The sequence below is a fragment of the Lepeophtheirus salmonis genome, chromosome 1, assembly GCF_016086655.4.
Source record: "Lepeophtheirus salmonis chromosome 1, UVic_Lsal_1.4, whole genome shotgun sequence".
NCBI lineage: Eukaryota > Metazoa > Arthropoda > Copepoda > Siphonostomatoida > Caligidae > Lepeophtheirus > Lepeophtheirus salmonis.
This window is the reverse complement of record NC_052131.2, coordinates 53203179-53216898: the sequence shown is the minus strand read 5'-3', so window position 1 is coordinate 53216898 and position 13720 is coordinate 53203179. Positions and strand designations below refer to the sequence as shown.

Below are 13720 nucleotides of genomic sequence, written 5' to 3'. Positions count from 1 at the left end.
CTTTCATAATCTAGGTTCGACTTTTACTTTCCCATGATGACAGAAGAGTCACAAGTAATAAAGGAATCGAAAGCAAGCGATTCTTGGTTATGTTAAACACATATGAATTGTAATGATGGTGAGACTTCACGGTGGACAAATTATAAATTAAAACAAAACAAAACTGAGAACATTAATTTTAAATTAAAAGTAGGTATTTCGTTATTAAGCTTTATAAGTCGAATATATATTGTGAGATAGAACTACGGATTTGAGTCGCACTTTAGTTTAATTAAACTGTAACTTCAAGCTTGAATCCAAATTGAAGTAAGCTAAATTTAAGGTGCTTTTAAAATACAAATACTTAGTTTTATTCAAATTTTAATAATTTAAGGGCCATTTATCTATTTTATATGATTGAATTTTAATATTGAGTAAAGATGATAACTGGATCAGAGTTGGGGACCAATTTGGATAGCTATACAAATCCTCAGACTTGCATCACACGGACCTAATCCCCATTAAACTACTACTTCAGACTTGAAGTAAAAAGTCTTGCGACCCCACCTTGTCTATGAGATCTAAGACTATTGATTAACTCTATTGTGAGATATACCTAAATATTATTAAAATGTAATAGTTAAAAAAAGAGACTATGACTAATTGAAAAGCATTATTTATTTACTTAAATAAGACATTATATAATTAAATATATACAGTACAGAAATAGGATCATTAAATGAGGAATGGACAACAATACAAGCCCACCCCATTAAAATTAGCAAAATATTTTTCGTTGCTGAGACACAACGTCATAAAAATAATAAGAAATATTGTTTAATTAAAAATTATAATTAATTGATATGTAAATTAGCTAATAGCTAGAGATACAATACCTGAGAGGATTTCATATCTTTTAATGCTTTTCAAAAATTATTAATATTGTAATTTGTACCAAGTCTGAGCAAAGTTAAGTCGATTCACAATTCAAAAGTCCACGCCTTAATTATATACTACCTATTATTTTAAATGATAGATCTAGGAAAGAAAATGGCCTGGTCATACAGAGTAAGTCTAAGATTATTTAAATGAGATGCTGAGGATTCGGATGGGTGAGAAGATGAGTTGGAGTGTTGATTGGGAACCACAAAGGAATTTGTTCGGCTCCTTTGAATCACATCTTCAATCTCGGGTTTAACAACATGATTCTCAAGGTCTGTCGCCCATTCCTTATTTAATTCAGGATTAATTTCTTCATTCAGAATAGAAGCTATATAAATGGGTGGATCCTTGTTGTCCATAAGATCCGAGTAGCTTGGAGGTAAGTCATTGGATTCACGTACATTGTTCTGAAACTTCTTGTCCTCGAAATTACCTTCCTCGGATTTTTTGCAGCAGTAAAATATAAATATTATTACAAAAACGATTTTCACTAGGAGGAGTCCAACAAGTCCATATAAATTATAGTCTGAACTTATCATGTTCAACCTTTTTTTTGCACTGCCTGATTTTTTTTAAATTAGAAGATAATTTTAATATACTTGTATTTTTGTTTTTTATCAGCACGTACGAGATCTGAAAAAAAAAAAAAAAAAAAAAAGTCAACAAGATACTATTATAATAATTGTTACTACTATTTCAAATGCAAGATCACGAACATTCGAGGAAAATGGAAGAAATGTTCGTGTATTTTTCGAACAAAGTTGATGTTTGCTTCTTTCGCAACATGACTATATTCTATATACTTTTTTATTCTCATCAAAAATCGCTCAAAAACGCAAAAACTCTTCTTTTTCCGCCTAGATGTGAATAAGCTGGCCTATAAAAGTACTATGCATTCCATTTCACGTCATTACAAGAACACCCCAATATACATCAATATTTACATGTCAAAATTATAATTAAAATGAATGAATAATAATTAGTTAATTTACTCTCAATTAAACTCCTTCTTAAATATACTCAAATAATCTCCAAAGAAGATTCTTAACTAGACACATAATATATTCTATGAAGACTCCTAAACCAGAATAATATTTAATCAAATTCAGAGAATTTCTCAAATCTTGATATTAATTCAACACTTTTTGTATTGATCAGGATATCCCTACGTGTAAGAAATATATATTATAGAGCGTTTTCACATGACGTAACAATTTTGATCTCTTCCATTTTGGGGGTATAAGCGAGTTTTATAACAATGAAAAAACTTTTTACATTAGTAGTAAAGAAAATAGTGGATTAAGTCTTTTTTTATTCATAAAGTCATTTGATGAAATTTAATCTAGATTTATTGTAAATTTGTCTATTTTGTGAAGCAAAGATATCAACTTTGAGCCCCCTAAATGGCATCTTCACAAAAATTATGATGCAATTAATAACATTAGTGAAATGCTCTAATAGAATATTCAAAAGGATTAATCGATCTTATATTATATAGAGAAGACCAAGGACAATTGCAACACTCTATTACTCGTAGATAGTTTGACTAGAGCAAGTCAAAAATTCACACACCATACCAACATATTATGTCTGCTGTTGTTTGAATCTATTTTTACCAGTCTGCAATTTTTCCTCAAATTGCATTTGAATGTACGTTAGCAACATTCAAAGGAATCGAACTTGACTTAAAAATTATGAAAATTAAACTAAATAATATTTTTAAAGGATTAAATAACTCAGCCTTTTCTAAGGTTTGAGGTATCAACTTTCAATATATTATTTGAGACAAAGACAGGACAAGATATATATTACTGATCAAGGATCTATATTATTAAAAATACGGAGAAATTCCCTGTTTTCTTCAGCTGTGCCCTGGCCTGGCTAACATATGTACTTGTTAGATGTGAAGAGTACAATAATTAAAATAAAATAGAATAAACAATGTGAAAGATATTTTAGCCATTGCAGTATTTGTTGCAACTAACCCCGCCCATTTGTACTAAGCATTGCATCTCAAGTTTCTCTTCAATGAGTGACTTTTGATAAAATTATATTAACTGAGGACTAATTCAAATGATATAAGTTACTTTAAATTTATAAAAAAAGAGAACACTAACTAGTGTTGATTTAAAATGAGGTCAATATTTGGAACATAATACATTTAGGGGAAAGTGAGGATACATGTTACAAAAAATCATTAATTTTTGTAAGCTGTCATAAATTTCACAATTTAAAAGATAATTCAACGTCCTGGCAAGATGATATAGGTCCAGAGTATTTTTAATGTAGTACAAAAATTAACAACCATTTATTGGTGTTTTCGAAACTAACCAAAAGTAGGAAACTTTATACACCAGGAGGAGACATGATACGGGATAGAAGGAGACATGATGCAGGGTAGAATTAGACATGTTACAACAGTAGGAAACATGAAAAAAAGTGCTATTGTTTATATTCAAGCATTTATTTTACTTTTTATTACACTTGTCAGCATAAAGCAAATACTTATAATTACATATATAAGATCAAAAAATGAAAAAATTACAAAAATAGAGCATAGTTAATAATAAAAATTAAAAAAATATTTTTTTTTACTATTTACTGTGATTGATAATTAAAGTATATCATGAAATTAGTCAAAAAAAACAAAACATAATTAAATATAGTAAATATTTTTATATATTATGAGTATATATAATAAAAATGGGGTGTAACAAGTCTCCTTCATAGTGTTTGAATCAGAATAAATGATGTGAACAGAATATTGAAGCTAATAATTTATTACAAACATGTTAATTAATTGAAAAACATACTAGACTATGACATTTAATGCAATCAAATTAAAAACTCATGTTTTATTACAGAAATATATCTCAAAAAACAGTAACCTAAAATGTTTACTTTTTGTGTCAAAATCGAAATTCTCTATAACTGTAAGCATTAGGTAACCCGGGTTTTATGTGGATTTGATAAACAAAGGAAGACATTCAATTGTACAAGAACTGGGTTCTTAGATAACTTTACATTTTAAAATTATTGGTAGTGTAACATGTCTCCTCCGTAACAAGAATCTTCACTCTCCTCTAAGTATAAAGAAACAATTTAATGATTCGTTCCCAAACTTTTTTGATTTTGACCCTTAAAATATACAGCTAGACAATGTACAACCCCTACATCTATCATTAAAATTTGGAATGCACTTTATGCAAATAGATTACTCAAAGGGAATATCAACCCAATTAAGTTCAACCCAGAGGCAAATAATCAAAGTTATTTGAATATATTGATTAAAAATAAAGATTTTAATTCTACATACATATATTGAAAAAAATAAGAAATAATCGAATATATTGTAAGTATAAAATTAGGGATTAATGTACTACTTGGAATCATTTCTTTACTATCAATTCTCTTTTTTGTGGTAAATAAAGTCAAAATTGAGGCTCACAAGCAAATAATATTACAGGTTGTGGATGTGCAAATAGGTTTATAAACAAATCAGGTCTTAATGTGATGGATATGCACTGTGGATTGAGCAAAGCAGATCTTTTTCCAGTTTAATTTTGGATACAGCAACTCGAAGATCATGTACGTTGAGCCCCGATCTGAATTTAATTTGATATAAGTTAATACGGAAAATGTATTCTCAAATAAATAAGTTGAGCCAAAATGGGATAAGTAAATCTAAAACAGCCTTAGCAATGACTGGGTATTCATTCATCACAGAAATCCAGAATTCGTCGAGTGTTATGAATCAAAATCTGTTTTTAGTGTTTCGTCATATGAAAGTTCGATAAGCGCATCTTCCATATCATACTTTTAAAATGATCCAGAAGAGACTTATAAATAATATATATACCCATCATTATTTAAGTTTTGATGTCACTCAAAGTAATGCCAATTTAAATTATATTCTCCTTTTTTGGTAAACATCTCGCGACCCCTCCATTGTGTCCCGCGACAACCACTTTGGGAACCAGAACTGACGGTATTATTACAAAAATAATGCTTTTCTTGCTTAAGGGCCATTAAAATCAGTTTTTTTTTAGACAAAAATTATTGACTTATTAGAATAATCTACATTATATTATACCTACGATTCGATTGTTATGTAAATATTGAGGCTTTAGTTATTTTTTTAATGTTTGAGAAAAAAAGGACTAGCTCCAACTATTCCCTATGGATTTATATAATCTATATTTAATTTAAGTTACTTCACTTCTTAAACTTAAACATGTAAATCAAGACAACTTCAATGATAATAATTAAACAAAGAATCTTTAAGAGTCGTATGACAAAAATATGCTCACTTAACTAATAACTAGTGAGGATGATATCCCTTTGGTCTTTCTTTGACTGATCCACTCCGTTGTAGAGTCTAATTACTTTTGAATCTTTTAAACAACTGCATTAATAAACAAAATATTTCCAATAGTCACAAAACGAAACTTTGTACATTTTCCTAATGACAAGTGACGATGATATCTTTTTTGTTCTGGATTGAATGTCCTCCTTCTTTGTAATGGAATTCTCCCCACTCAGTAATAATGCACCTTTAGCAAAATATTAATGAGTATAATATCTTTATTTATTGGTCCAGTCCGTACTATGTATAGCCTAATTCCGTTTGATTCACAATTAATCATATTAAATAATATGAGCAATCAACTTCTCTCCATATGACTCAACCTTTATTTCTCTATCAATTTTCAATACTTTTTTTAAAGTATGATTTTAGAGCTGTTTCAAAAAGGCCTATAGTTTATGTCGGTGAAAATCGATATCCTAATTAATTATTCATACTATCCCAGTTATAAGCAATATTCAAAAGAAATTGAGAGTTGCGTTAGATATGAATGTTTTATGATATTATATATATAGAATTGGGAAAATGGAATTCCTTTTGAGATGAGAGTTGTTCTGTTAACCCTAAGTTTAATTATGTAGACAATATTAAAAGAAGGGCGATACGAACCCAAGAGATAAAAAAAAACACAGAATGTGACACGCATTAAAGAGATTTCTCTATTTTAAAATTATTTTAAATGAATTAGTACATAACAAAATGGGATTAAGAAGGAATCACGTTGATACAATTAGCCAGGAGTAGGGAATATTTAAGCGAGACTGATCACTCCATTTCGTCATCATCTTCTTCCCCATCACTATTGGTAGGTATGTCCTTAACAAGAGTGGTAAACTCCTTTCCAGATTCATGGTTCCTATCCCAATAGGCTAGCAACTTAATAGAGAAATCCGCGTGTTTCATTCCAAAGAGCTTCAAAATCCGTGCTTGAGTGGAGTCCAGAGTTTGCCCTTCTTTACAGACAACATGATCCTTTGTGAGATGAAGAATCCCTTTTTTGAGGGTGGAAGGTAGACCAAGGGCTCTTAGCTGCGGCTCAATGGCGAAGCTCATCTCTTGAATCGGGCCTTCAGGTAGCACGACCGTTTGGGGCGCTATTCCTCCAGAGCGGGCGAAGTCCGGCTCTTTGTTTTTTTTGGAAGTAATCAAGAGAGTCATCGAGGGTTTCATTTGTGAAGAGGAGTCCACGTTGGCCGTTGAGAAGGGCGGATATTTTGTGCAGTCCAGGGCCGACTTCTTCTTCAGCGCTGCGCCCAAGAGCTAGACTCATGACGCGATTCTTTCCCATGAAGAACACACTTCCTCCTTTGTCCTCTTTCCATTCACGACGAATCTTTTGGAGATGGAGATTACGAGCATTTTCCGTTTCAAAGATGAATACACGAGTGTAGGCGTCGAGGGACTCGCGGATTTTGTCCACGAGAGCACGTTTGCTCTCAAGGCCAACCTTTTTGTCCGTTTTAGTCAGGGATACCTTCTTGTCTCTCTTGGATTTAGGCATTTTTCACTCCTATATTATTAATGAAACGATCTCGACTTCTCCACGTGAATTGAAAGCTGCACGCGGTCTGTTATTGTTTTTACTTTTTACGCAGTTGAATATTAAAGAAGCTAAAGAAAGAAACTTTATTTACAAATCCCTTTTGTTATTATATTTATAGAGAAAGTGCCAATGAGCTCAAATAAAGCTCAAATCACGCAACTTCTTGCGGTGAAAACATCCTTTTGATATGATAAATTCCAATTGCCTTGCTGAACTCATATGAACTCTGTACAATTATTAAGTTATAATATTTGTCGTTCTTGTAATTTTATCTCACAATCACATGGTATATTAAATAAATATATGTTAAGGTTTTTTTTTAAAGATAGTATTAAAAACATTATTAACTAAACATTTAAACTGATGAATTTGCCTTTCAAAAATGAAGTGTAAATTTCAAATCGGGGTTGTACAAGATCATGTAGTAACTTTCATTCAAATAATATGAAAGATTATATCCTCCGTTGATCTTTGAATTATATTTTAATTAGTCCATAACGACGATTATGTATTTATATGTTAGTTGCCGAACAATATCTCTAATTAATGAGTTAAGAAGGATCAAACTAATGTAACTTTGAGTAATTACATTTAATTGATCCGTGAGTTAGTACAGTCGCTTGTATTTAGGGACCGTATATATTGTATAAATGGATTTGGAGTTAGACTAAGTTTGATTGAAATAATATGCAATATTCCCCATTAATGTTACATGAATAATGTAAATAAATTCATTGGGATGAACAAAATTCTTATATTTGGTGCCGCAATTGAACCAATTGGAAACATCAGTCAGACTGTATCGATTTTCTATAGCCCCATTCATGAGATTAAAAGTATCAAAATAATGTAATTTTTAGTAACAATTCAGGTAAAGTAATAACTATGGATGATGAGTCAGCAAAAATTGCTTAAAATGCCACGTGATTTCGAGATAAAATTACAACTACGACAAATATTATAGCCTTATAATTGTACAAAATTGACATGAGTTCACTATGTGTAATTTATCATCAAAAATGATTTTTTCACAACAGCAGGTTTCGTGGTTGGAACTTGTGCTTCTCCAAATAGTATTAGAAACAATTGAAAGCCCCCTCATGTTTTGACATATCCCGCGCAACCTCTCATTTTCAAAATTAAATCTTTTGTAGCCGGTTAATTTGTTTGAAGATTGGAATGTTTATGTAGCAATGAGCTGCCCAATTTTTCGAATTTGATAATTTCGTGTTTTCGCAGACATCATAAATTGCATAATAATTGAAGAATACGGCCGTTTGGTTACTGAATATTATATATTATGTACTACATCAAAGGGGAACATTAGCAATAAACCTTGATGTAACTTCATCAAATGGCTTAAAGAAAAATAAGATAATTATAGAAAAATAGTTGTAATAGTTAATTTTTATCTACAACATGGGAATAAGATTGTAAAATGATGATTTAGCATATTTTTAATTAGTAAAGCATTAACAATTAGTTACAAAATAAAACAAGCCTGAGTGAGCTCTCTGGCTTACGTACAAGTCGAGAAAATGACACTTGCACGTGATTGATGAAGAGGAAAAAGGTCTCTATCAAAAATACCAAACTGTATCCGTAAGGGTTAAAGAAAACAGCCCAGACCAATCTCCTCAAATCCATGAGGGCCCATGCAAGAGATCTCGGGGTTTCACACTAGATTGTCGAGAGAGCTATCAAAAAAAGTGTGGAAAGAGCCTTGTGAGGGTAAAGAGGCCACTTTTGACACCAGCAATGAAAGAAACCCATTTCCTCCGTTGAAAGACTCTTGAATGAGTCTTTAGAAATCTTGTTCGACACTTTTGTCTCCTACAGCCCTGATGCCAACCCCCTCGACTCCACCTTTTGTGTGCATGTCGAGGGGAAGGTACGCAATGTCCGTCATCCAAACACCGAGGCCATCAAGCCCACTCTCAGCCACCACTGGATAACCATGACTGAGGAATACGTCCGCAGTGGGTGCCGTACTTCCACCACAACCTGGAAGCCATAATTGCCGCTATCTATATACATATATATCTTCTTTTTTTTTGGGGGTGGGGGTATTTTCGGATTTTTTTATAGAAAAAATCAAAATTTTTCGTTTGAAAAATTAAATTTTTTTGAAAAAAAAAAATTCAAAAACTGATTTTTAAATTTTCAAATTTCGAATATTAAATTTTTTGTAAAAAAAATCAAAATCCAAAGCTATCCACAAATTTTTTTTTTTTTTTGAAAAAAAATTTCGAAACCATACCAAAATCAACTGCAATTCACAAAAAATTTTTAAAAATTAAATTTAAAACAAAAAAACAATTCCAAACATTATATTTTTTCGAACAAAATTTTAAAAATCCAAAGCTGTTTACCAAAAATTTTAAAAAAATTTCAAAAATTCACAGCTGGATACAAAAATTAATTTAAAAAAAAAAATCCAAAGGTTATATTTTTTCAAACAAAATTTCAAAATAAAAAAAAAACAAAAAAACCATTTAATAGCCCCTCCAGCAAACCTCTGCGGATGGCCCTGTAAATACGAATATTTACCAGTTGGAAGAGTAATAATATTTTCTGTCAATATTATTTGGAGGAGATCTCCAAATTTTTTTTCAAATTGTTAAAGTTACCATGTTGATTTTCGATTTCATTTTTTACAAGCCCTAAAGGGTTTTTATTTCCCCCGTTTAGACATTCAAAAATGAACGGAGCTAATTTTTCGTTTGAATTAACCCATCATACCATACGGAATATAGTGCATTCTTAGCTTCCGCATTATTGCTATTAATTATTATTTAACAATCCCTGACCACAAGGATAGCGATATGATTTATGAAGTAACAATATATTGTAGCTTGTGAATTAAAAAAAGTTTGATTTTTTTTTCTTTTGATTTAATCATCCTTGGGATAAATTATACAATTAAATACCTACAAAAAGATACCTTGAAATATTAATGAATTAATAGTCAATTCCAGTCATATTATTGTTTGAATAATTATATTGAATATAGGATTTAATAAATAAATAAATATTATTTGGTACATAATTAGATCTGAAAATTATTAAAAAGAAAACTATTTTTTCCCCATAAGTTAATGTCCAAAACGATTCAAATTTAACCATTTGGGAGGAGTATTCAAAAAGTCTTTGAAATGCCTTGGAATGGCAAATTCAAAGGAGTTTTGAGCGTTTCGGAAGTCAGAGGAGGATTCTTGTGGAGGGATATTGACATGTTGAGACTGGATCGGCTCCGAGGGATAAGCAGATACGGAAGAAGTGTCTTGTGAAGGACTATTGACGCTTTGATATTGGATCGACTCCGAAGGATTAGCAAATACGGAAGAAGTGTCTTGTGAAGGAATATTGACGCTTTTATATTGGATCGGCTCCGAGGGATTGACAGATACGGAAGAAGAGTCTTGTGAAGGACTATTGACGCTTTGATATTGGATCGGCTCCGAGGGATTGACAGATACGGAAGAAGAGTCTTGTGAAGGACTATTGACGCTTTGATATTGGATCGACTCCGAAGGATTGACAGATACGGAAGAAGAGTCTTGTGAAGGAATATTGACGCTTTTATATTGGATGGGTTGAGAAGGATAGGCAGACTTAGAAGAGGAGTCGGGTGGAGGGATATTGACGGGTAGATGGCGTATTGGTTCAGGGGCGTAGGTAGATGTGGAAGTTGAGGACTCACGAAAGTATATAATGGGAGCTGAAGAAGTAGATTCTGGGATTACAGAAGAGTAGACTCTAAACCAAAAAAGAAAGAAACATATTTATAAACCAGAACAAAAGATTTGTAGATTCTCACCTGGGGATCACTGATGTAGTATAAGTAGTTGTTGATCTTGTTGTTGTTCTGGGAGCAGGAGTAGTACTTGGTCTCTCGGTTACTTGTACGATTTCACCATCTGAAAAATAAGTATTAATTATTAAAGGCAAGAGTCAATAAGAATAACATACTCAAAGAATGCACAGGAGCGTCTGGCTGATATATGGGTCGTGATGTTGTGGAGGTTGTTGAAGTAGTCGTATACGTTGTGGTAGAAGTCGTAGGGGACGTTATGATAGTTGCAATTGTTGTTGACGTCACATAAGTGCTTTTGGACACAATAGGCTCACCAATGAGAGAAGCGGAAGGAGCTTCTTCAATTGTTTGAATTCGTTTGAACGTAAAAACTGGATATTGAGTAGTTTCATTATCCTCATCTCCTTGTGATGAAGGAACTATTAGAAGGATTGCAAGTACTGCTAACAATACACACTGAGATACTTTAAAACCCTTGAGTGAATACATGTTGACTCAAAATAATTATGATCAAACTAACGAGATCTGTGGAAAAATCAATGATATTTATTATGTTGTGTTTTTTTGTTAGCAGGCTTCTGACAACGGACGTGTGTGTCCATTGAACAGTATGGAATCAACGTGAACGTCGCACGCTTCCATACAGTATTTAATATTAATTAGAGTTGGGCTATTATTTATTAATTAAATTACATCCATTTTACAGGAGTTAAAGAAGGGATTATAATATTTTAAGGTAGGGATGTGTTTGATTCATGGTGTACTTTATAATATAACAATTCCCAAGTACTAGTAGATTGATTCGTAAGATTGTACTTCCGAGATGAATGAAACCACACATCATTATGTTCGAAACACTTTCCTTGTAGGAAGAAATTGGTTAAGGAGGAAGGAAATGAAGTGAAGTCAAAATACATTAAATAAGGTTTTGATTTGATCTCCATCACATGAAATCTTCAGAACAATTAGATGTACATAATCACAGGGGCATAGCCATGGGGAGGGAGTGGGCACATCCTATGGGTTATATGAGTATTTGTAAATACTTGTAATTACATTTATAAGATCAAAAAATGAAAAAATTACAGAAATAGAGCATAGTTAATAATAAAAATTTAAAAAAAAATATATTTTTACTATTTACTGTGATTGATAATTAAAGTATATCATGAAATTAGACAAAAAAAAAAAATAAACATAATTAAATATAATAAATATTTTTATATAGTACGAGTATATATAATAAAAATGGGGTGTAACAAGTCTCCTCCATAGTGTTTGAATCAGAATAAATGATGTGAACAGAATATTGAAGCTAATAATTTATTACAAACATGTTAATTAATTGAAAAACATACTAGACTATGACATTTAATGCAATCAAATTAAAGACTCAAGTTTTATAATAGAAATATATCTCAAAAAACAGTAACCTAAAATGTTTACTTTTTGTGTCAAAATCGAAATTCTCTATAACTGTAAGCATTAGGTAACCCGGGTTTTATGTTGATTTGATAAACAAAGGTAGATATTATGAACATTGTGAAGTGCTCCAGGAGCCTCATTTTCAAGGTGTCCAAGATGAAAAAGGATAGAAAGGACCTCTCAAGGAAAGAAGGAAGTGGGGGGACACAACTTGAAAAGGGATTCTGAGTTTCTGGGGGACCTGAAGAAGAAGATCAAGGAAGACCCCACAAAATACATAAATCGCCTATCTAACGAGTTTGACGTGGACGAGGGGACAATCAGGAGGGCTGTGAAGGAGGACTTGGGGTCTCCTCTCACACAAAGACCCCACACTACCTGTTGACAGACACTCTGAAGGAAAGGAGACTGCAGAGGTGCAAGAAAGTTAGTACGTGGAACAAGGCAAATGGATCCATAGTAAAAATTTCTCTGACGAGAAGATTTTCACCGTGGACCAGGTCTACTACCGACAGAAGGACCGTTGGTTTCGGGGATCACCAGAAGAGGTCAAGGGGGTGTACCGTACAAAACATCCGGCCCAAACAATTTTCTTGGGGCCGTGGTGTCCGACGGGAAGAAGATGCGTCCCTTCCTTTTTAAGGATGAGGAGAAAATCGGCCAGGAGGCTTATTACAAGGTGCTGAGGTTCACTATACTGCCATGACTCAAGGCCACCTAACCAGAGGACAGTTATGTATGGACCCGAGATGGTGTACCTTCACACACATCGGTCAAATGCCAGAAGTTCTGTACCGACAACATGTCTGATTTTTGGCCCAAGGACATGTGTCCATCATCTCCACCGGATTTGAACACTTTGGACTTTGCTGTGTGGGGCACTTTGGAGACAGAGACTAACTGGACATCTCACCCGAATGTGGAATCCTTGAAGGCTGCCATTGTGAAGGAGTGAGACAACTTGTCCGAAAAGATCACCATCAACTCTTGCAAGGCTTTCTGCCGCCGTGTGGAGACTGTGTTGCTGCTGAGGGTGGCCATATTGAGTGAACATGTTCGGAAAGGTTGTGTCTCCAAGTTTTGAACAGAAAAGTTTCAAAATTATTTATCAAAAAATGAAATTATAAACATTTGTCTAAAATCAGTCATTCAGTCCACGTTTTGCTTCCGAACCCTGTATATCTCAAAAAACAGTAACCTAAAATCTTTACTTCTTGTGTCAAAATTTCAATGTCGAAATTCTCTATAAATATCAACATTAGGCAAACAAGGTTTTATGTTGATTTTATGAAAAAAAGGAAAAAATTCAATTCGACGCTGTTTAGTAGACTTGCTATTACTCCTTTTTGACGATTTTTTTAATGATTAAATTAGTATGTAATATATGATATCTATAATATGTGAAATATTACGTTGACATTCGCTATAATAAAAAAGTTATAACCAATTGTCGATTTGTGGTAACTTGATTAACATTTCGTAGACTGGTAATATCTCGATAAATTTGCAATGACAACAAACTAGTAATATTAATTAATATTTAGCTAACATATATAGCAGCGAAAGGGAATGTTTCACATAAGTGTCCCAAAATTGGTAATTATAGGGAATATAGTTTAAAAGTTATTTGTAAATTATAAAATCCAAA

The 13720-nt window shown here is 32.4% G+C and overlaps 2 protein-coding genes and 1 long non-coding RNA gene across 3 annotated transcripts; all 3 read right to left on the bottom strand.

Moving 5' to 3' along the window:
- Positions 1-639: 639 nt before the first annotated feature.
- LOC139907624 (uncharacterized) lies at positions 640-3517 on the bottom strand. Its single transcript, XR_011784342.1, has 2 exons — positions 1914-3517; positions 640-1554 (listed from the first exon to the last, which is right to left on the bottom strand). It is a non-coding gene; the product is annotated as an uncharacterized lncRNA (long non-coding RNA).
- Positions 3518-5923: 2406 nt separating this feature from the next.
- RpLP0-like (ribosomal protein LP0-like) lies at positions 5924-6878 on the bottom strand. Its single transcript, XM_040727466.2, is given in 2 exon segments — positions 5924-6424; positions 6426-6878. Coding segments are annotated over 2 exon segments (735 nt in total). The 5' UTR covers positions 6789-6878; the 3' UTR covers positions 5924-6052.
- A 2935-nt stretch (positions 6879-9813) lies between these two features.
- Positions 9814-11196, bottom strand: LOC121132028 (uncharacterized). The gene is made up of 3 exons (XM_040727464.2): positions 10803-11196; positions 10651-10750; positions 9814-10589 (listed from the first exon to the last, which is right to left on the bottom strand). Exons 1-3 carry the CDS (start codon positions 11134-11136, stop codon positions 9926-9928), a joined length of 1098 nt encoding a protein of 365 aa, XP_040583398.1. The 5' UTR covers positions 11137-11196; the 3' UTR covers positions 9814-9925.
- Between the last annotated feature and the right edge of the window lie 2524 nt (positions 11197-13720).

Excerpts from the sequence above, each read along its gene's own strand:
- LOC121132028 (XM_040727464.2), bottom strand. The coding sequence starts at position 11,136 with ATGTATTCACTCAAGGGTTTTAAAGTATCTCAGTGTGTATTGTTAGCA. Across the intron at positions 10,751-10,802 it reads CGCTCCTGTGCATTCTTTGA|ATGGTGAAATCGTACAAGTA; the intron begins GTATGTTATTCT and ends CTTATTTTTCAG. Across the intron at positions 10,590-10,650 it reads ACTACATCAGTGATCCCCAG|AGTCTACTCTTCTGTAATCC; the intron begins GTGAGAATCTAC and ends TTTTTGGTTTAG.